At 41.5% G+C, this 22,444-nt stretch overlaps 1 protein-coding gene across 2 annotated transcripts in view; it reads left to right on the forward strand.

Moving 5' to 3' along the window:
* RNF128 (ring finger protein 128) overlaps positions 1–22,444 on the forward strand; it is a 115,019-nt gene that overhangs the window by 69,997 nt on the left and 22,578 nt on the right. For both annotated transcript variants that reach the window (XM_004590167.3, XM_004590166.3), the window contains exon 2: positions 20,712–20,959. In XM_004590167.3, coding sequence (XP_004590224.1) covers positions 20,712–20,959 — 248 coding nt within the window. The remainder of the gene's footprint in view (positions 1–20,711; positions 20,960–22,444) is intronic.

A 22,444-nucleotide genomic window follows, 5' to 3' on the forward strand; every position in this document is an offset into this window, starting at 1 on the left:
ACAGATACTTTGATTTTAATCTGTTCACTGACACACTTTGAAACATGTAACTGTTAAAAATGTAGAAACAGAAAATAAAACTAACATTGTATTGCTGGTTTTCTAGGCAAGTCCTGAGAAATATGAGAAATCACATGATGAAATTAACTTGCTTTTCCCCTGTATATTTCCATCTTAAGCAACAGTAAGATACTATATTCTAACAATGGAAATGGTTATTATCTTTTGCTGGCACAGTGGTAAAGAGAAGAAACCCAGGATTCAGATGGATTCTTATATAAATCCCCACACTATAATTTAATAGCTTCTTGTCCTTAGCCAAATTAATATCTTTAAGACTCAATTTCATTCCCTGTAGAGTGGGAGATGATAATTATTTTCTGCCTCATAGGGTTAGTATGGGGGATAAGTTGGAAAATGTATGTAAAGAACCTCATGCACATTCTGATCCGTGAAAGTGTAGTGTAACCACTTCCCGATCATCTACACTTGTAAGGGGTTCTTGAAGACTGGTGATGTGTGTCACTGTAGGGCTTGCCCAAGAAAACTCCTTTAACTTTGTTCAGTGCATTATCTGCTGAGTTTGTCCTGTTTTACCGCTTATCCCTGTAAATACTTAACATCTAAGAAAAGATAATTGGTGAAATAGCCATCGCTGTAGTTGACAACTCCTCCAAGCCATCTCTATCATTTTTTCTCTTTTGAAGATTAGCCTCATATCTTAACTGCATCTAAGTTTGCTCAATTTCAGCAAGTGACCAAACCAATAGTTACATCACTATAAGAACAGAATGTTTTCAACTATGACAACAAGCAGTTGCATTTCTTCTATACTTATGTGATACTTTTTATAACAGGTTAATATGACTTCTAGATGTATTCTATAGACCAGGCTTATTCTCTTCATTGACATGTGAAACAGTGTATTCTGAAAGGATATATATATATATATATATATATATATATATATACACACACACACACACATACCCCATAGGTGTATGTGTATATGTGTATGATCTTGTGTGTTTTCTCATTAGTGGATGAATCGTAGGGCAGAGAACAGCTTTCATGATACTTTATACAAGAGGAAACATATTCATGTAGTAGAATGCTATTACAAATGAAATTTTTTGGTTCCTATATGATAACAGAAGTCATGCACAAGCCCACCAAATTTTCTTTTTCTTTAGTTTGGACAACTAATGGCATACCAACTCATTGGATTAGTAGAACTTTGGCCTCTTTGTGTTCTTGTGGCCATGTCTAAATGAATTTGAATTTCAACAAAATCCTCTTCATGATTTCAATGATAAATGTAATTTCCAACTTGGTCACCCCTTACAGATGGAGGAGAATGCTTACAAAAAGAGGTTCTAATTCCAAGTTTGAACTCCCCTTCATGACCGTGGATTTTGCGGTAGGAGGGAAGGGATCAGCAGACCACAGAGAAAGATAATGCTACAGTACTTTCTTTCCAAGAAAATTCATGTTTTCAGATTTTATTCATTTTATCTTTTGCTAGTAGCAATATTTTAGATTAGCACATAAGTATGAATTTTCATAGTTTTCAAAACCACACAAAAACCATGCTATCTGGCAGCGTTTCAGATACAGAATGCATGTGCTGTCTATACATTGTTGGACTAGTTCTTCCTGATGCGAAAGGTGGATGATAAAGTGGCAAGTAGTGGAGGCCATGTCCAACTTTCATTGGAAGTATGGGCTAAGGCCTAGTTCCATATCCATATATTTTCTTTTAAAAAAAAAATTGTCAATACAAAGGGAACAGATTCATATGTTTCTTTTTTTAAGATTTATTAATTTATATTGGAAAGGCAGATTTACAGAGAGAAGGAAAGACAGAAAGATCTTCCACTGCTGGTTTACTCTCCAAGCAGCAGCAATGGCTGGAACTGAGTTGATCTGAAGCCAGGAGCCAGGAGCTTCTTCTGGGTCTTCCACATGGGTGCAGTGTCCCAAGGCTTTGGACCATCCTCCACTGTTTTCCCAGGCACAAGCAGGGAGCTGGATGGGAAGTGGGGCCACTGGAAGATGAACTGGTGCCTATAAGGGATCCTGGCACATGTAAGGTGAGGACTTCAGCCACTAGGCTACTGTGCCAGGTCCCATGTATTTCGCATATATGTTTATATATGTATATAATGTTTTAAGAACATATTGCCCTCCCTCCATCCCTTGCTACTATCCTCCCTTTTCCTTCCTTTCTTATTTTCCTTTTCATTTTTGCCCTGACAACCTTTCAGTGTACCTTATAATCACAAGCTCAATCTTCTACCAAAAGAAGAATTCAATAAGTATTTTTTTTTCTTTTTCTTTTTTTCTTTAATTAATTGCATTGCATTATGTGACACAGTTTCATAGGCTCTGGGATTCCCCCAACCCCTCCCCGTGCCCTCCCCCCATGGTGGATTCCTCCACCTTGTTGCAGTATTATAGTTCAAATTCAGTGAAGATCTTTCATTGCAAGCATGTACCAAGCATAGAGTCCAGCATCTTATTGTAAATAGAGGAGCCACTATTCCCTGGGAGGATATACTAGGGCTATAAGCAATCATTAGACCTCAAGATGACAATTTCACTCATGTGCATGACTTCTTTTTGTACTGTATAAGCCGGAATACAACAACAGTTTATCTAGTCAAATTTTCCTTTGCAAGAACTCCCATTATAGATTTAAGAATACAAGGACAAAAGGATCACTGTTATGTTAATTTATGTAAGTTTTCCTAAAACTCTGTTGACTCCTATTTGTTTACCCATTTTAAGTGCACAGAAAATCTTTCTAATCATTTAATCTGCTTCATATGTCTTGTTAGTGGTTGTTTCACCTTGTATCATTTTCGGTACATATTAAATTCTGATCAACTCTGTATATCACGTAATTTATTATCCCTTAGAATTGGTGTTATAGCGTTTACTGACTAGTAGTACTCCAGAAAGCATTGATAAACAATGATAATAAGCATTAAATTGAGATTGTACAAATCTTACCACCCCAAACAAAGACTGTCCATGGAAAATGTTAGCATAAAATGTTTAATACAAGTACTGAATACCCCATTTATTTTTTTTTAAATAATGTTTTATTTGCTGAGGGGTGTCCCGAGCGATCCTGAGGATTTGGTTAAGAACTTTCATTTGTTTTTAACATATTGGTTACTCAGTACTATGTCAATTAATTCCATAATGTTGTAAGTGGTTGCTGATGTTATGTTGGGGCTTTTAATTGATCGGGATGATACTCTGCCGGCTCTGCCTTCAGACCAGAGAAGGTCTCCCTAACAAGTTGTTGGACTTATCTGGACAATAAGATGCTGGACTCTATGCTTGGTATATGCTTGCAATGAAAGAATCTCAACTGAACTTGAACTGTGGCAATGCAGCAAGGTAGAGGAATCCACCATGGGAGGAGGGTTTGGGGGAATCCCAGAGCCTATGAAACTGTTACATAATGCAATGAAATTAATTTTAAAAGAAAAAAAATAAAGTGGCAACAGCAATTAGTATAAATTTTTTTTATTTGAAAGATAAAGTGAAAGAGAGTCTCTCTCACACACACACACACACACACACACACACACACACGTAGATCCTCCACCCACTGGTTCGCTCCCCAAATCAAGGCAACAACCAGGTCAAGGCCGGGCTGAAGCCAGGATCCAGGACTCCATCCAGGTCTCCCACGTGGGTGCAGGGGCCCAAGTACTCAGACCATCTTACACTGCTTTCCCAGGCACATTAGCAGACAGCTGGATGGGAAGTGGAGTAGCCAGGACTTGAACCAGGATGCATGAGATGCCTACAGTTCAGGCAGTGTCTTAACTTGCTGTACCACAACACTGGCCTCTGAATACCCATTTTTAAATTAACATATTTACTATAGCTTCTTCATGGCCTCTTTAAGATTTTGTAGGGACTTGTCCTATTCCAACTACTTTGAGGCTTCTGTTAATGCCCTTGGAACCCCATCATCGATGCTGGAACCACCAGTCAGTCTCCAGGTAAACCAGGACAATTGTGTTCTCACTTTTGTTTGGAGCTAGAATGGCAGCTGTTCTAGAACCCATACTTAACTCTGAACCTGAGGTGTAGCCAGACATCAAGTTGGCAAGGGATTGTTTGTCACCATTAGTTCAGCTCTGGTGGTGTAGAAATTTCAGCAGGCAGTGCTGTAGCCGTGAACATCACAGTGAACCCCAGGTATGTGGAATAGTATTGTAGAATGTCCTTTCTGTGGACAGACTTATCCTGCCATCTTTGCATTTAGGGCAAGCGTGCTCCTTCGTCTTTAATGGACCAATTTGTTTTCAGATTAAATAATGATTCAGCTTGTCACAAATATAGAGTACAATAGTCCCTCTTTATCCATGGATGGTGTACTCCAAGACATTCTGTAGATACCTGAAACTAGAGAGCACCGAAACCTAAATACTGTGTTTGTTTCTTAAGCATACCTGAATCTAATAAAGTGTACTTTATAATTTAAGCATAGTAAGAGATGGAAAAATAGAGCAATTACAGCATTTTTTTCCTGAATCTTCCATCTGCTAGTCCACTCCCCAAAGGGCGGCAATGGCCAGGATTGGGCCAGGCCAAAGCCAGGAACCATGCCATCCACGATGTTCATCAGTGACCTTTTGAGCAGTGTTTTTTCCTAATTCCCTTATGTTTTTAATATGCTGTTTCATGATGACTGCATCTGCCAGAAATATTTTAATGTCACATCAAGCCTGTGACCCATTCCCTATGGTATTGCCTACAAAAACTGCACCAAAGGATATGTGAAGTGCTGAAAAGCAGCTTACTGTATTATATGTACATAGCCATGTGCATCTTTCCTTTAACGAATTGAAAACAATATGGATGGATGTTTGATATACGGGTTAAGATGCCACTTGCTACATCTGCATCTCATATCGGAGTATGTGAGTTGGAGTCCAGTTGTACTCCCGCGTCCAGCTTTGTGTTCATGCATACCCTGGAAGGCAGCAGGTGCTGCTTTAAGTAGCTGGATCACTGTCAGCTATTGTAGAGACCTGGATCGAGTTTTCCAATCCCAGCTTGGTCCTGACTACGCTGGACATTTGGAGAGTGAGCCAGTGGTGGGAAAATTCATTCTCTCTTATTTGCTCTCTTTCATTTGAAAATATAATTTCAAAATAAGTAAATGATTTTAATGATAATACAAAATGATTTTGAACACAGTCTCTACCACTACCTCTACTGAATGCTAAGAATAATTGCTTTAAATGATAGCAAGTTGGGAGCATAATGACATATTAAAGAGGTAGGCAATACCAATTTGGTTCAGTTACAAGTAATCCAGAAACAAATATTTCCAGGTACTTTTAAGAAATAATTTGCATGCTTTTCTCTTTCTCATGAAGTTCAGTGATAGAACTAAGCTGTGTATGTGTGTGTATGTGCGTGCATGCGCCTGCCAATTGGAAGGATTTCACTGAAGAAGTCAATTTAAGAAACTTAGATTTTGTTCTTGTGTGACTGGGACTAATCAAAAGGAACACAAAAAGTTCTGCAGTGCTGTACCCAGAAGAAAGAAGGGTTAATTTGGCTTAAGTGTTGAGATTTTTTTTCTTTCTGTTTTTCTAAAATGGTGTTACCTGGGATTCTTGGGCCGATCAGCGTTTGTATCACTCTTTGAAATAGTTGAGTTTCCCCAGGTGCTCAAAGAGTTTGGACTATCAGAGGAGGAAACCAAGCCTTGACAACTATTTACTACTCAGAAGTGTATTTGAGTTGGTTCAGATTTTTGTTTGCTTTTAGTATTGTTTATATAGCTTAGAGGGATGCACACCCATGTGGGCTTCCAATTCGAATGCAGAGGTTTGATGGATGCAGGAAGGTGGGTGGAACAAATTTTTCAATTTTTTTTCTTCTGTGTCTGTTCAAGGAAAGAGGAGTGGGCCTCTCCTTGCTATCAAACTGCATCAGCATCTAGGGATGGGGAAGATTCATTTAATGATTCCTTAGAGACCCTGGTGTGGGCTAGAGTGCTCCAAGTGTGTAACTTGAATGGTTTTGTATATTCACATTTTAATATTATGTGTAGGGGTAAAAGGTCCAGAAGGTCACAAGCTATTACTTAGCACATATTTCAATATGTGTTCAGTGAATTTGTGTTCATAAGTAAGTAAACAACATTATGCCAAAGCCATATGTCATTAGCTTTTTTTAACAAAAAAGTATTTTTCTCATCAATTCTCCCTGTTTATGTGATAGTAATATGAGAACAGATTCAATGTAGTTCCTAGATTATAAGAATATCCCTCCCAACCTTCCTTAATTTTATATATATATATCTTTTCACTTGATCCTTAGCTTTATTTGAAAAAGTGAAAAGGGTGGGCCACCAACAGAATCCTAGACTAAGTTTCTTTGCTTTTCCCCAGGACTGTGGAGGATCAAATCAACACCCTTTATATTAGCATCTTCTTTGATATTCAGTAGCAACAGTTGCTGCAGCTTGTGTTGTTTATATTTTGTTCCCAAGATAGTTACATATTGAAATCTCTTTTCACTGATGAACATTAAAATTTGAGACTGTTTCTTCCAGCACTTAATTGTTATCTGTTTCTACTCTATCATTTTTTCCTAAAATACTTCGGCTATCAGAGTCAAGATTTGATAAAACCTGAGTTACTTCGTGTTTCTATTAATGACTTTTGCAGAAATTTGTTTATTATACTTGAAAGTCAGAATTACAGAGAGACAGAGACAGAGAGACAGAGAGGGTCCATATTCTCAGTGGTTCACTCCTCAAATGGCTGTTGTGGCCAGAGAGCCAGGAGCTTCTTCAGGGTCTCCCACATGGGTGTAGGGGCCCAAGGACTTGAACCATCCTCTGCTGCTTTCCCAAGCCATAAGCAGGGAACTGGATCAGGAGTGGGGCAGTTGGGACATGAACCACACCCTTATGGGATTCCAGTTCCTATAGGCAAAGGATTAGTCTCCTGTGCCATTCACATTGGATCCACCCCATGTCTTTTAAGCGGGAAGCTGAAGGATTCTTTATAGATTGGGGCCTAAACTAGTATATACATTTATGCCATCAAGTTAAATATTAAGTTATACTGGACCCCATAATTTGTGTTTAAGCAATTAAAGTCTTGCTCATTAATTTGTCATATTTCAAGTGGTATAAATATATCAGAATTCTAGAAAATGACAGGTTTTTCTGCTATTTAACTCTGAAAATGTATGTAGCTGATATAGCCCATTAGCATTTATAAATAAATTCTTGGTTTATCTACAAGGTAGATCAGCATTTAACTACTAAGTTGTAAGTCTGTCTTAATGATGTTTTACTTAACATTCTAGGGAAGAAAATGTTATAAATACTTTCACGATCACTGTTGAAGCAAAATACATATTCAGAGAGATTGAAAACCTGAAGTAGCAAGTGTTCTATAACCTGGGTTTAGGTTATTAGTTATTTGTTGTCCAAATATTGGTCACCTTTTCTTATCAGACATTTTTAACAAATTAATTTTTTCTTTGATGTGGATGCTGTGATTTAGAAAAATTGTATTAAATTAGGAACTGCTATAAAAATAGCAGAAATGTAGTCCCTTACCTTTGCTAGAGTTGATTATAGACCCTTCGAGACCCAGTATGGCTCTGTCTGCTTGAGGCCAACCTTGCAACCCAATTTTCTCATTCCACTTTGTTATTTTTGCTACATTATGCAGCTTCCATTATCACTTTTTTGTTTTTGTTTTTTTAACATTTATTTATGTGTTTTTGTATTTATGTTGGAAAGTTAGATTTACAGGGAGAAGCAGAGATAGAAAGATCTTCCATCCACTGGTTCCCTCGCCAGGTGGCCTCAAAGACCAGAGCTGAGTTGATCCAAAGCCAGGTGCCTCTTCCAGGTCTCCCACTTGGGTGCAGGATCCCAAGGCTTTGGGATGTCCTTGACTGCTTTCCCAGCCCACAGACAGGGAGCTGGATGGGAAGCGGGGCCACTGGGATCAGAACCGGTGCCCATATGGGATCCCAGCGCATACAAGGTGAGGACTTCAGGCACTAGCCTACTACTCCGGGCCCCACTTTTTGTTTTTAAAGAGCATGATTAAGTTGATAAATGAGCAAACAATTGCAAAACAATTTACTATTTTTACAAATTTCTTGGTATTTGAAGCAAAGACTTTTTCTTTCTTTTTTTTTTTTAAAGATTTTATTATTATTGGAAAGCCAGATATACAGAGAGAAGAAGAGACAGAGAGGAAGATCTTCCATCCGATGTTTCACTCCCCAAGTGAGCCGCAACGGGCTGGTGCGCGCCGATCCGATGCTGGGACCTGGAACCTCTTCCGGGTCTCCCACGCGGGTGCAGGGTCCCAATGCATTGGGCCGTCCTCTACTGCTTTCCCAGGCCACAAGCAGGGAGCTGGATGGGAAGTGGAGCTGCCGGGATTAGAACCGGCGCCCATATGGGATCCCGAGGCTTTCAAGGCGAGGACTTTAGCCGCTAGGCCACGCCGCCGGGCCCGCAAAGACTTTTTCTTTTAAGAACTGTTTTAAAGGTATTTATTTGAATAGCAGAGATATACCCTTTGGGGGGAGGGCAGTGCCCCTGGGAGCGATCCCATTCACTGGTTTACTCCCGAAATGTCTGAATAGCCTGGACTGTGCAGGTCTAGAGCCAAAGCTGCGAGCTGGAAGTGTAATTCAAGTCTCTCATGTGGTTGGCAGGAACCCAGTTACTTGAGCCCTTGAGTCATCATGACGGTCTCCCAGGGTGTGAATTTGTGGGGAGCTGAGTCAGAAGCTGGAGCTGCGTATTGAACGCAGGTTCCATGATGTGCTAGTTGGAAATCTTAATTGACAACCTTAGCTGCTAGACTAAATTTCCACCCCATTTTTTTTTTACCCAGGACCCCAAATGTTCCTTTTTATAAGGGAAGCTATTCTCATACTTACCTAGTTACCAGTTTTAGAAGTGATTGGAAAAAGATTTTGTACTGTTGGCCATAATAATAAATATGCCATAATGCATTTTAGTGGCTTTGATAAGAGTCTTAAAAGTGTTACAAGGCTATATAGAGAGGATACTTGCAATTGCATACAGGAATGGGGGTACATTTTACTTTTTTAAACATCAATTTATTTAAGGCAGAGTCAGAGGGAGAAATAGAGGTAGACACACAGAGATCTTCCATCTACAGGGAGCTGGATGAGAAGTGGAGCAGAGACCTGAACTGGACCCCATGTCTGTATGTTTTAAATGTTCTCTTTACGCTCTGCTTCCTAACACACCAAAAATCAGGGTGATGAGATAGAATATGACTCCTCTGTTGCTTCTCTTAAAAGGCAAACTTTAAATACAGAATGTTTTATAATCCTTTTAAAAGACCACTTACAGTGTCGCTAGTTTTGAGCAGTTTGGAATTAGCTAAAACAACACAGTCCTTCTATTTGGCTTTGACTCTGTGATGTCCAGTGGTGAGTTGGAGTCAGATTGCTCATTCAGTTATATACCCCCTTCTCTGCAACATCACCTTTATATGGCCAGGAGTGGGGAGTAGGGAGAGGAAGAGGAACAGTTATACCATGGAACTTGGCATACACTACAAATCAAAGCTTCTTCCTGCACTCCTGAAAGCTAGTTTTGATAAAGGTTACTGCTGCACCCCTGAATGTACTTACTTGATTTTCATTTTTACAGTCAAAAAACAGATTCAATTGCACTGACAGTAGAGAACTAATACAGAATATTGGTGGAGAGCAGAGGCAGTAGAAGCAAACTCTTGGGTTCACATACTAGCTCTGTACTTAGTAGCTTGTATTGTGCTAGGTAAGTTAGTCAGGCTTACCTTTAAAGGAGAGAACAGCAATACCTACATCATGGATATTCATGTGCTGGTTAAGCATGTTAAGAGCCTAGTTTCTAGGTGGATGCTATCTATTATCCAGAGCATAGCAAGGGACCAGGAAGTGAATGAAACTTGCTGGCAATTAAAGTAAATGTCAGAGGGTACTTGGCACTGACAGCTGTCTCTGGGAAGCCAGATTTACTACTACTGCTGTAGTCCCAAGATTAACTGTCCTTTTTGAGTCAATGGTAGGAAGGATAAAAGTGAGAATCTTCCTCCTAGAAGGGAAATTGCCCAGTGTGTGAACTGCAGGGTCTGCGAAGTACATTCTAGCTACAAAAGTACATGATGGTGACACATCATGTAATTGGGCACAGTCTACTCTATTAAATAATGATTTTAAAAGATGATATAGTGTCAACAATCATAGGATATCCTAGTGAAGAAAATAGCGTGGTGTCGATGACTATTTGAAATGTCCATGGGCAATTGTTAAACTTAAGTGTTTCTGTAAAATTACATGTGTTATTCAGTGGAATATGCTCCCTGACGGTATAGTTAATGAAGAGACTCTCTGTACCCAAGGCAGGGTTTTCAGGTTAGAGAGTGAGCTATGTCACTGGACATAGGAACCAAAATAAAGTAGTAGGTAGAAATTAAAAACCAAGTGATGGCGGGAGAAAAGGGAACATTTATTTTCTTCCCTTGGAGTTTGGGGAAATTACGTAGGAGCAACATTGAGCTGGCAGTTGATGAAAACAGGAATAAGCCAAGTGCGGGACTGAAGGGTGTTGTGGTCAGAGTAGAAATAGGGCCTTTAGGCTGACAGAGCAGAGTGAAAAAAGAATTCTGTAAAGTGAATAACAATAGCCAGGCATATGTGTCTTGATTTGGGTATTAATGAGCTGAGGATGTAGTAATAACTAACAAATTGGAAAGGATTTATCTGCAGGATCACTTTCCAAATGGAGAGAACTGCCAGAGCTGAGCCAGTTTGAAGCCAGGAGTCAGTAGACTCTTCCAGGTCTCCCAAGTGGGTGCAGGATCCCAAGGACTTGGAGTATCCTCTGCTGCTTTTCTAGCTCATTCGCAGGAAGCTGGATTGGATTTGGAGTAGCCGTGATTCAACCTGGCACCCATGGGGATGCTGATGCTTAAGCAGCAGCCTTATGCACTATGTCCAGTGCCGCCAGCTTTTAAAAACATAATTTATTTCTCATGGGAAAGAGTGACACAGAGAGGAAAAGAGAAAGTAATTTTCCATCCCTTAGTTCACACACAAATGGCAGCCAAATGGGCACCACAGTTAGGTTTGAACCAGGGAAAAGGTGGGAGCCCCCAGGTTCATCCCAGTGTTTTATATGGATAGCAAAGGTTGCACCCACTTAATGTCATGTCCTGTTGCCTTCCCAAAAGTATTAACAAAAAACTGGAGCTGAGGTGGAGAAGCTGGGAATCCAACCCATGGCTCCAATAAGTAAGCCAGGATTGCAGCCAGTCTATTAAGCCACTGGGCTACAGTGCTGACCTGTAATGGGGGTCCCCCTTCTGTGGCCCTTAAGAGCACCTTCTTTGCCCTCATCTGGCCTTGTCTGCTTCCGGCTCCCCCTCCCATAGGCATCTTGGGAAAAATGGGTGTATATCATTGACAATGTCATATTTTAGTCCTGCTATAATTCTGATGGAGTACCAAACATGGTTTCTATTTTTGAATTAGGAAATTCATTTTCTTTTGTAGAAAGCCTGGAAGACGTGGAAAAATCTAATAGAAAATGAAATGGCTTGCAGCTGTGCAGCACAGTGATCGCCCTGTGTTCTCTGTTTCCATGCAGTGAAATAGCTTTCAATTTGACTTTTTCGTGTGATGGCTATTTTTTGTCACTATTAATATTGTATTAAGAAAATATAGAAAACTTGTAAGTTGATATAAATCCTGTAGATAATAGCGTTAACATTTTAGGAAGGTTTGTTGTCATTTTGTTCTTTTGATCTGCGTATGTTTACAGAATAATTGTACATGCTAGTCTTCTACTCTGCTTTTTTGGTGTTTCTCCCTGTCATCAAACATATTCCAAGGATTTGCTTGTATTTGAAGTGGTGGCCGCTTGTGGACTGAAGGAGCCTGTGAGCTTCCACAATCTTATAGGAGATCACATGGGTATGCCATAAATATGTACATTTACATGACAGTTAACATTTGAAAAAATTTTTTCAGTGAATTTTAAGGTGAGACTATGTGATGGAAGAAGTTTGTATTGGAGCATTTCACACCATAAAATGCTCCCTAGAGGTTTGTGTATAAACATGCTCAGCAGTAGCCATGAACATGGTCTAATCTAGCTCATATACATTGCCTGCCTTGATCTTAGTCTTTGGGAGGTTTTCATGACTTGTTATTTAGATCCTTCTTTTGGACTGGTGTGTTTAAGAACCGTCTGAAATGCAGGGTCTCCTATGGGATAGGATCATGTCTGGCTGCTCCACTCCCCATCCAGCTTCCTGGTGATGGCCTGGGAAAAGCCACTCACCTAGGAGACCCAGTTTTCATGTGCATCTGGGTATGTTCTCTACTGCACAGGCATCAACAACTGAGGATGCCTAGTCCTCATACTTGTACTGCAAGGTCAGACCGCATGTCTTGTGATTTTCCTTGAAGATGGGGTTTTGAGTCCAACAGTCTAGTTGGGGAGTTCCCCAGGAAGATTGCCTGGGATGACCTCAGACTTGACTCCTCCATGTGCCAGCTAGTGCAGAGTCAGGCTCAGTCTGTCACTAGCACCAGCTAATGCACATACCAGTGGAAGCAGCTGTCTGGTCAGTTCTGCCTTCAGCTCCATCTCTCAGGCAAACCTATGTGTGTTACAACTCAGCCCAGCTCAGCCCGCCTCAGGCCAGGACTTCACAAACACCAGCGGGTGCCACAGCCTAGTCAGGATGATCTCCAATAACCCGTACCATGCCCGCCCCAAGACCTAATTTTTTTGGTATGTTGACCAGTGTTGTGGCCTAGTGCATCCTGTCCCACATCCCCTCTGGTTTTTATGTGCACCCATGAGTGCTGTGGCCTAGCTCAGCCCAGCCCACCACCAGACCCAGCCCACACCCATGCTGATGGGTGCTGCAGTCCTGTCCATCCTGACTTACCCCGGCCCTGGCTCTCACTTTAACCAATGGGAGCAGCAGTCTAGCCTGTCTCCAGTCCCAGCTTTTGCCATGGGTGCTATAGTCAAACCCAGCCTGGCCTGACACCAGTTCTGGGTCTCATGTAAACCACTGGGAGCTGCGGCCTGGCCCACACATATGCTGATGGGTGTAGCAGCCTGCCCTGGCCCAACCCCATCCCAGTTCTCACTCTGAGTAGCAGGAGCTGCGGCCTAGCAGGAGGGTCCCCAAAGCTCCCTTACTAGACCTGCTCCCAGTTTTATTTTTTTATTTTTTTTAAAGATTTGTTTATTTTTTATTACAAAGTGAGATATACAGAGAGGAGAGACAGAGAGGAAGATCTTCCGTCCGATGATGCACTCCCCAAGTGAGCGCAACGGCCGGTGCTGCGCCGACCCGAAGCCGGGAACCAGGAACCTCTTCCAGGTCTCCCACACAGCTGCAGGGTCCCAAATCTTTGGGATGGGAAGTGGAGCTGCCGGGACCAGAACCGGCGCCCATATGGGATCCCGGGCCGTTCAAGGCGAGGAATTTAGCCGCTAGGCCACGCCGCCGGGCTCCTGCTCCCAGTTTTAGATCTTACCTGTGCCAGCAGGTTCTGTGGCCCTTTCTGGCATGGTCTGCTCCCAGTGCCAGGTTATGCATGTGCCGGCAAATACTGCAACCTAGCCCAGCCCTGATTGCAGCCGCACCCTATTCTCACATGTGCCAGTGAATGCTGCAGGCTGGCCCAGCCCAGCCTGCTCCCAGCCTCGGCTCCCATGAGTGTGAGTGAGTTCTGTGGTCTTTCTAACTCGGCCCAGGACGAGACTGGCAGGTGCTATAGTCCTTCAGGAGAGAGCACAAAAAAATCCCCTACAGAATCTATCTCCAGTCTCAGTTCTCATGTGACTCTTGGTGCTGTGGCCCAGTCTGATGTATACCACCCTGTACCCCGACAATCACTAGTGGGTACTGCAGCGTAGTCCTACCATGCCTGCCCCATAATCCCAGCATTTGCATGTGCCAGTGGACAGCAGGTGATTCTACCTAGTTCAGCACAAGTCTCACACATGGACAGGTGCCTTGGCTTAACCCAAACATGCCCTTGGGATTCCCCTTTCTGATCCCTCCATCTCAGCTCCATCAATTACCTGTAAGTATAATAGCCTGGTCTCAGAAACCCATAAAAATAATTCTGCACCTGTCAACCTCTCAGTGGTCCCTATTCCAGTATGTCCTCAGACAAGCTTCCCCAGGCAATCGGCTGCATCCCTTTCCCACGCGCGCTGGGTGTCTCGGCAGGATCCGGGATGGAGACCTATATTCACCTTCTTAAAAAGTACCAAATACATTTTCGTAGGTGTGTAGAAAATGACTTAGCACGTAGGGGATATTTCTACCATTCCTCTCACCCATAGCTCTGCATTGTAAATAAATAAAATAAATCTGCAAACATCTATTCATTGTACAAAGAGTGAAAGCCTTGTGCTGAAGCAGCAGAGCAGTAATATAACATCATCTCCCATGTGGGGATTGTAAACCAAGTCACTTGAGTCAGCACTTCCAGGCTCTGGGGCCTCCAGAGCAGCTGGGTCGAGTCAGGCATCAGAGCCATCACTCTGGCATGGGGGTGGGTGTGTTGTCATGAGGCCAAAGGCCTGCCCTGGGAGAACTTTGGCTTGTTGCCAAGTGTTGGCGGCTCTTGCTCTGAGGGAGCCGACCTCTGGTGCTCGGGTCAGAGTGGAATCCCGCCCAGGAGCAGTCTCCCTCGCCACCTGGAAGCTGTGTTATGGTGATGATCCTCAGCTTTGTCTCCTCAGGAGTTGTTGCCAAACTCACAGTACCTGCCCTGTGTTGCCACAGTTCCTAAAGCAGCTCTTTGATGACGTCCACCTTGCGGCTCTGTTGGCAAAGGAGAACACAAGGGCCCTTTGTTATTCTTCCGGGTCCTGGTTTGTTTTTCCTTCTCAGCTGTGTGTTCCCCTTGCAGATGTCATGATAGGCAGTTGCTTTCCACATTAACCTGTCTGCTTAGGACAGAGTTGATGTCCAAAAGGCAAGTTTCCTGATTCTTGCTGAGCTGCAGGAAGGTGGCTTTAGGCTCAGAATCTAGCTGTGAATCACTTGAGTGTGATACTTGAAGCATCCAGTGAGGTACAAATCCAGGATTCGCGTTCCCTACTTCTATAGCTCTTTTCAGATGGAAGATGGAACCAGCGTGGTGGCCTAGCAGGTCAAGTTTTCACCTTGAACACACCAGGATCCCATATGGTGCCGGTTCTAATCCCGGCAGCCCCACTTCCCATCCAGCTTCCTGCTTGTAGGCTGGGAAAGCAGTACGGAAGATCTTCCTCTCTGTCTCTCATTATCTGACTTATCAATACAAATAAAATCTTTTTAGAAAGAAGATGGGAAAATGGACAGAGTAGGTATGGCATAGCAGGTAATGTTGGTGCCCTGTGCATGTGGCCTGGGCATCCCCTTACAGGGGCCTGTTTCCTGTCCTGGCTACTCTGCTTCTGGTGTAGCTCCCTGCTAATGGTCTGGGGAAAGCAGTGGAAGATGGCCCAAGTGCTTGTACTGAGGCCAAGGACGCATGTGGGAGACCTGGATGAAGCCCCTGGCTCCTGGCTTAGGCCTGGTCCAGCTGTGGCCGTGGCAGCCATTTCTGGAGTGAAGCAGAGGGTGGATGCTGCCCCTGTCTCTCCGTCTCTAGCTCGCATGGTCAAATCAAGAAGTAAAATTTCGTTTTGTTTTTTTTTTTTTTTAATTTAGTAAAGGTGATGACCCTAGAATTCACTTGTTCTTGTGTGTATTTCTAGACTATTGACTTGTCACTTCAAACCCAGTGTTAAACGTAGCTTAGTTAACTTCTGTCTGCATCATCAGCCTTCTTAGCTTTGAAAAGAAAATGCAGCATGTGGAACTGTTGGTTGAATTTGTGAGTGATCAGTGCATTCTTCCTTATTATTCTGCGTTTTCTGCATTTCTTGCAATGACTGTTTTACTTTGGTGAGCATAAAACTTAGTTATTCCAAGGGTCTGAGTACTGCAGTAGTGTGAATAAGGCCTAAAGGGAGCATTGATCATGTGATTGGAGCAGTGATAAGAAGAAAGCATACCTGGCAGTTGAAATGATTGGCAGGCTATTATCAGAACCTATGAGGAATGGTTTTGGCCTTTTGAACATTTGGTCCCGTGGGATTGTTAGCTAGATCCTCTCTTGTTAAAACTAACTGGGCTCCTCATATGTGAGATGAGTTTGGACACTATGGGCATGTGAAGGGTTGACCCTGACCTTGGGAGTGTGGCATCACTGTATTTTCTATCCACTCCCCAAGTGTCTCAGCTGTCTTTTTCTTTTCTCTTTCCCTTGACAAGCCCTGTCACCAGCACCCTTCATTGTCCATTCTGTTGACTACTGTTAAGATTACACAATTGCAGAGCTTCTTGTGATGAATTCCCTGTGTTTGCACTTTTCACTCTTGAGACACATTGGGTTTTTCTGATAAGGATAGCTTTTGTCACCTGGAAAAGAGGAAACTTTTTTGAAGTATAGGCAGAGGGGAATCATGATGTTCTTGTTTTATACTGAATTAAACATGTTCAGAGCATGAAATTAGAAATGAATCACTAGTTTTTAAATTCAGCGTTTCCATTGAAATGGTATTCTACCACTTGTTGGAAGATATCTTCTGTCTCATTTCTTTGTAGCTTTCTCTCTTCTATGTAAAAGTGCATATTAAATAAAAATAAATACGTCTTTTGAGGAGTTTTATTTGCTTCTTGTAATGGCAGTTAGTTACAGGGAATGAGTGAAAGATGGATGCAGGAAGGAAGGAAGGGAGAGAGAAAAAAGAGAAATAATCTGTTCTCTGGCCCACCGGCAAAATGGCCACAATCAGCTTGGTTGGGGTTGGCCAAGGCCATGACCCTGGAACTCTTCTGGGTCTCCTATGTGGGTAGCAGGGGCCTCCGCTTTTGAATTGGCATCTGCTGCTTTGCCTGATGTGTTAGTAGGGAGATGGATGGGAAGTCAAACAATGCAGTGTCACACTGGCTGTCATATGGGATCCCATTGTTGCAAGTGGTGGCTAATGCAGAATACTGTAATACTGGCCCCTGTGATGAAATTATGAAAGTAGGGGAGATCAGAACCAGGTTTGAGGTTGCTGTAATCGTTTAGGCAGGAAAGTTTTATGCACCAGAAATGTAGAGAAGGACATGATAATGGGGAGACACTAAGGAAGTAAACAGCTTATCTATGACTAGCTGAACAGTAAGGATTTAAGCATTAATACAGGTGACCAGAAGGGTCGTGGCACAGTAATTGTAATGGGATCAGTGTAGGATGAACAGTTTTTACATAGCTACAAGAATTGGTAGTGGATGGGATATATCCTAATGTATAGAAATAGGTCTTTTATATTTATATAAAGCTAACTGAGACTTTATAGTTTAACTCCATACTGAATGTATAAACATGGTTTATGGCAGGTTGAAAAACAGTGTTGTAACCAACATGTTAAAAGTAAATGCGAGTTCCCAGTCACCTTCTGTGACCACCTCACCTATACTTCAATCTTAGTTTATACACAACATATAACATTCAAAACATAACATGTTATACATAACATCATATCATCTTAAATTAAGGCAAACATGTGGTATTTAACCTTTTGGGATTGGCTCATTTCCCTTAGCATTATGGTTTCCAGTTTGGCCCATTTGGCCACAAAGAACTGCATTTTGTTTTTTTTAATAGCTGAGTAGTATTCCATGGAGTAGATGAACCATAGCTTTCTTATCCAATCCTCTGTTGATGGGCATTTTGGCTGCTTCCATGTTTTTGCAATTACTGATTGTGCTGCTATGAGCATAGGAGTGCATGTTGGTCACAGAAGGTGGCTGGGAACTCGCATTTACTTTTAACATATTGGTTACTCATTACTATGTCAATTAATTCCATGGTGATGTAAATTTTTGCTGATGGTATGTTGGAGCTTTTAATTGATCGGGATGATAGTCTGCTGGCTCTGTCTTCAGACCAGAGAGTGTATACCTAAGAAGCCGTTGAACTTGACTGGACAATAAGATGCTGGACTCTATGTTTGGTATATGCTTGCAATGGGGGAATCTCAACTGAACTTGAACTGTGGTTATGCAACAAGGTGGAGGAATCCACCATGGGGGGAGGGTTTGGGGAGGGGTGGGGAGAACCCAAGTATCTATGTAATTGTGTCACATAATACAATGTAATTACTGAAGTTAAATAATAAATATATAAAAAAAAAAAAAAAAGAAAAACAGTGTTGTTTCTAATATGTACACAATGTGCACTTCTTGACTCTCCTTGTGTTTTAGTTTTCATCTGGTCACAGTGGCCAGGATGTTCATGAGTACCCAGTCCATATCTTCTAAAACAGTAACACTTATTTCTCTTCATCAGAAGCTTATTAGAAGAAATTTACATCTGTGATTTTAGAAAAGTCTTTAAATTTATAAGATATTCTGGTGCTAGCTGTTGCAGTGAGTAAAGCCACTGCCTATGGTCCAGCATCCCACATGTGTGCCGGGTTGTGTCCTAACTGCTCTACTTCTGAGTCGGCTCTCGGCTAAGGGCCTGAGAAAACAATGAAAGAAAACTCAGCTATATGGTCCCTGCCATCTAGAATGATCTTTGAGTTCCTGGCTTCAGTCTGGCCTATCCCAGGCTCATATGGGGATGCCAGTATCATAGACAGTGGCTTAACCTGTGACACTGCTGAATGTATTTTTAAAATTAATAACTTCAGATAAAGGGAAAATTTTAGATAGCATACTGCGGGATATTTCTGTTTGGCTGATCTTTTGAAAAGTTTGTCTACTAGGGACTATCAGTTCAAGGGTCAAAGCAATAATTCTTTTGTTTTGTTTATCTGAGAGACATAGAAAGATCTTGAGTCTTCTGAATTCCTTCCCATATGCCCACAACTGCCAGGGTTGGGCTGGGGAAAGAGCCAGGAACCAGGAACTCAACCCAAGTGTCCCACATGAATTGCAGGGACCTGTTGGGCTTGCTGCCTCTAAGGGCCCCCACTAGCAGGAAGCTAGAATTGAGAGCCAGAACCAGGAACTCCAATATAGGACATAGTCATCTTAACCTGCATCTTGACCTGTAGGCCAAACATCCACTCTTCAGTAATAATTCCACTATGTTCCTTGCTGTGTAAAGTTTATAGTCTTAATTTGACCCTCAATATGGTAACATGACTTTCATATTGTACCATTACATATATATTCTAGTCTAAAGGTCATTTTAGAGTATGTGTGTTTACATTTATTCCAGATTAGAGCTTGATCATTAATCCAGACTAATACAACCTAATATCAGTAGTCTTCTCTGATTGGCAATATATTAACATTCAACAACTCTTATTATTGGTCTAAGGTCATATAAACTAGAAGGAATATAAACCTTGATCAGTGTTGGAATGAGATGAGCGGTTTGACATTGTCACAACGCTGGGTAAGATAAGGTTAGCTCTTTATTTTTTCCACAGAACATACATGTGAAAGTGGAGAAAGGAATTTTCCATATATTAGGCCTTTAATAATAAACTTTGTCTCATTTGGATTTGTTTGTTTTTAATTGGTACAAAATAGAAAGATGCTTCTTTTAATTTCTGTTAACTTCATTACTAACCTAGTAGTTCACATAAAACCATAGGATTCCTTGGGCAGATTTCTCATTGCTTTTCGGGATTTAGAAAAATGGCACAGTATGGAGATATATATATATATATATACACACACACATACATATATATAGTTTGTAATTTGGACTTATAAACATTGCTTCAAATTACTATCTTTGTAGGTAAATCCTTGTATGTATTGGTAGTGAAATCTCGTAATAGTCTATTACTTTATTCATTGGGAACTGTAGCTAAATATTTCTGTGCTTCTTCCAGCTTAGATTCTGTAGGAGGTAAGTTCTATTTTTTCAACCATCCATGAAACTGTTTTTAAGTAGGCCTTCAAATATTATAAGATACAAATTAGTCCTCAAAGGCAATATGGTTGAATTACAGGTACTTAACCTGAGTTAGGGGAGAGATTTTCAGATAAAATAGGTTTGTCACTAAATTGTGATTTCCTGAAGATCAGGAATCAAACCTCATGCATGTTTATATCCCCTTCATCTTTTATATGTATAGTAGGTGCTCTGTAAATTCCTGTTAACTGAGAAAATATCCTCCATTAGTATCATCAGGACTCATTTGCCCTCATGTTAGCCATTGAATTTAGGTTAAGAATATCCTGGGCCCGACGCAATAGCCTTGCAGCTAAAGTCCTCACCTTGCACGCACCACGATTCCATATGGGCACTGGTTCTAATCCCAGCAGCCCCACTTCCCATGTAAATTCCTGCTTATGGGCTGGGAAAGCAGTCGAGGACGGCCCAAGGCCGTGGGACCCTGTACCCGTGTGCGAGACCTGGAGGAGGCTCCTGGCTGCTGACATCAGATCAATTCACCTCTGGGTGTTGTGGCCACTTGGGGAGTGAATCAACAGTCGAAAGATCTTCCTCTGTGTCTCTCCTCTTCTCTGTATATCTGACTTTCCAATAAAAATAAATGAATCTTTTTTTAAAAAAAATAGCTAAAACCTGTTTTAAAAAAGAATATCTTAGGAAGTTAAAACTGCATTTATTCTCTCTTACAGGTGCAGGAGATATTGTCGCCATCATGATCGGGAATCTGAAAGGCACCAAAATTCTACAGTCTATCCAAAGTGGCATACAAGTAACAATGGTCATCGAAGTGGGCAAAAAACATGGCCCTTGGGTGAATCATTACTCAATTTTCTTTGTTTCTGTATCTTTCTTTATCATTACGGCAGCCACTGTGGGCTACTTTATTTTTTATTCTGCTCGAAGACTACGGAATGCAAGAGCTCAAAGCAGGAAGCAGGTTTGTGTACCATTTTTTGCCCATTTTAAACTTTTTTTGCCTGTTGAGCCACCGTACCAGCCTCATTTTAAACTTTTTTTTAATGTTTCAATTGTAGTTTCAGTGTCATTCATTTTAATTTACTTGCTTGACAGTGACCTATGACACATTTTATTTTTTAATGATAGTAAATATGTACTATCTCTTTTTATTTATTTATTTTTATGATGCAGTTCCATAGGCTCTGGCATTTCCTCTCCCCAGCTGACCTTCCCCTACTGATTTCCCCTGTATCATTACAGTAGCATAGTCCTTCATAATCAGTCATAAGTCCAACAGTCTACTAAATAAGTATATCCTGACATTGCAGGTATGAACAATAGCAGAGAGTCCAGCATCTTATTGTTAAGACATAGTTAACAGTTTTGGGCCCAGCGCAGTGGCCTAGCGGCTAAAGTCCTCGCCTTGAAAGCGCCGGGATCCCATATGGGCACCGGTTCTGATCCCAGCAGCTCCATTTCCCATCCAGCTCCCTGCTTGTGGCCTGTGAAAGGAGTTGAGGAAGGCCAAACACCCACTTGGGACCCTGCACCCATGTGGGAGGCCTGGAGGAAGTTCCTGGCTCCTGGTTTTGGATTGGCGCAGCACCGGCCATTGCAGTCACTTGGGGAGTGAATCATCGGATGGAAGATCTTCCTCTCTGTCTTTCCTCCTCTCTGTATATCTGACTTTGTAATAAAAATAAATTTGAAAAAAAGGAAAAAAAAGACATAGTTAACAGTTTCATCGGGAGTCCATCTTTGATACAGAAGTAGACATGCATACTGCATTGTGTATTGTACCTGATTGACAGTGATCTATGCATAGATTTTAAAAAGAATATCCACTCCATATTCTCAAATCTCCCCCCACCGACCCTGCAATTTGTCGAGGAACTTAAGCTTGCCTGATTAAGTCTTCTAACACCTCATTAAAGAGCACAGGCAGCATTTGATTACCAGATGAGTAGGAATACATATGTTCTTTTAAATAATTTCTGAAAGTACAAAAGCACTTCATACCTATTATGTAGAAAATTTAGAAATTAGGAAGTGCAAAGGAGGTGACCTTCACCTAAAATGCAGTGTACTGGCCAAAAGTATCTGCTGTTATTTTTATACATGTGTTTGCATGTGGGTCTGTGGCTGAGAAGGCATTGAATCATGCATGGTGTAATGCTGGGCTCCAAACAGAATTTCTACCACACTGTAACACTGGATATATTAAAAAGAGACAAGGTATTGAAATCATGGAGTAAAACTACCAGAGCATGGTTGAGCAAAGAACTACACGTGTTTGTGTAGTATTAACCCTACTGCCTGTAACCTGTCTATCTTTCTTCCTGATAGCGTCACTTTTCTCCTGACTCAGCTAAAATTGCATGGACACCCCCAGGCATACATTTTTCAGTTATACAGTTATCACTTGGTATCTGTTAGGGGTTGGTTCCAGGAACTCACCCCCTCC

The sequence above is a fragment of the Ochotona princeps genome, chromosome X, assembly GCF_030435755.1.
Source record: "Ochotona princeps isolate mOchPri1 chromosome X, mOchPri1.hap1, whole genome shotgun sequence".
Taxonomy (NCBI): domain Eukaryota; kingdom Metazoa; phylum Chordata; class Mammalia; order Lagomorpha; family Ochotonidae; genus Ochotona; species Ochotona princeps.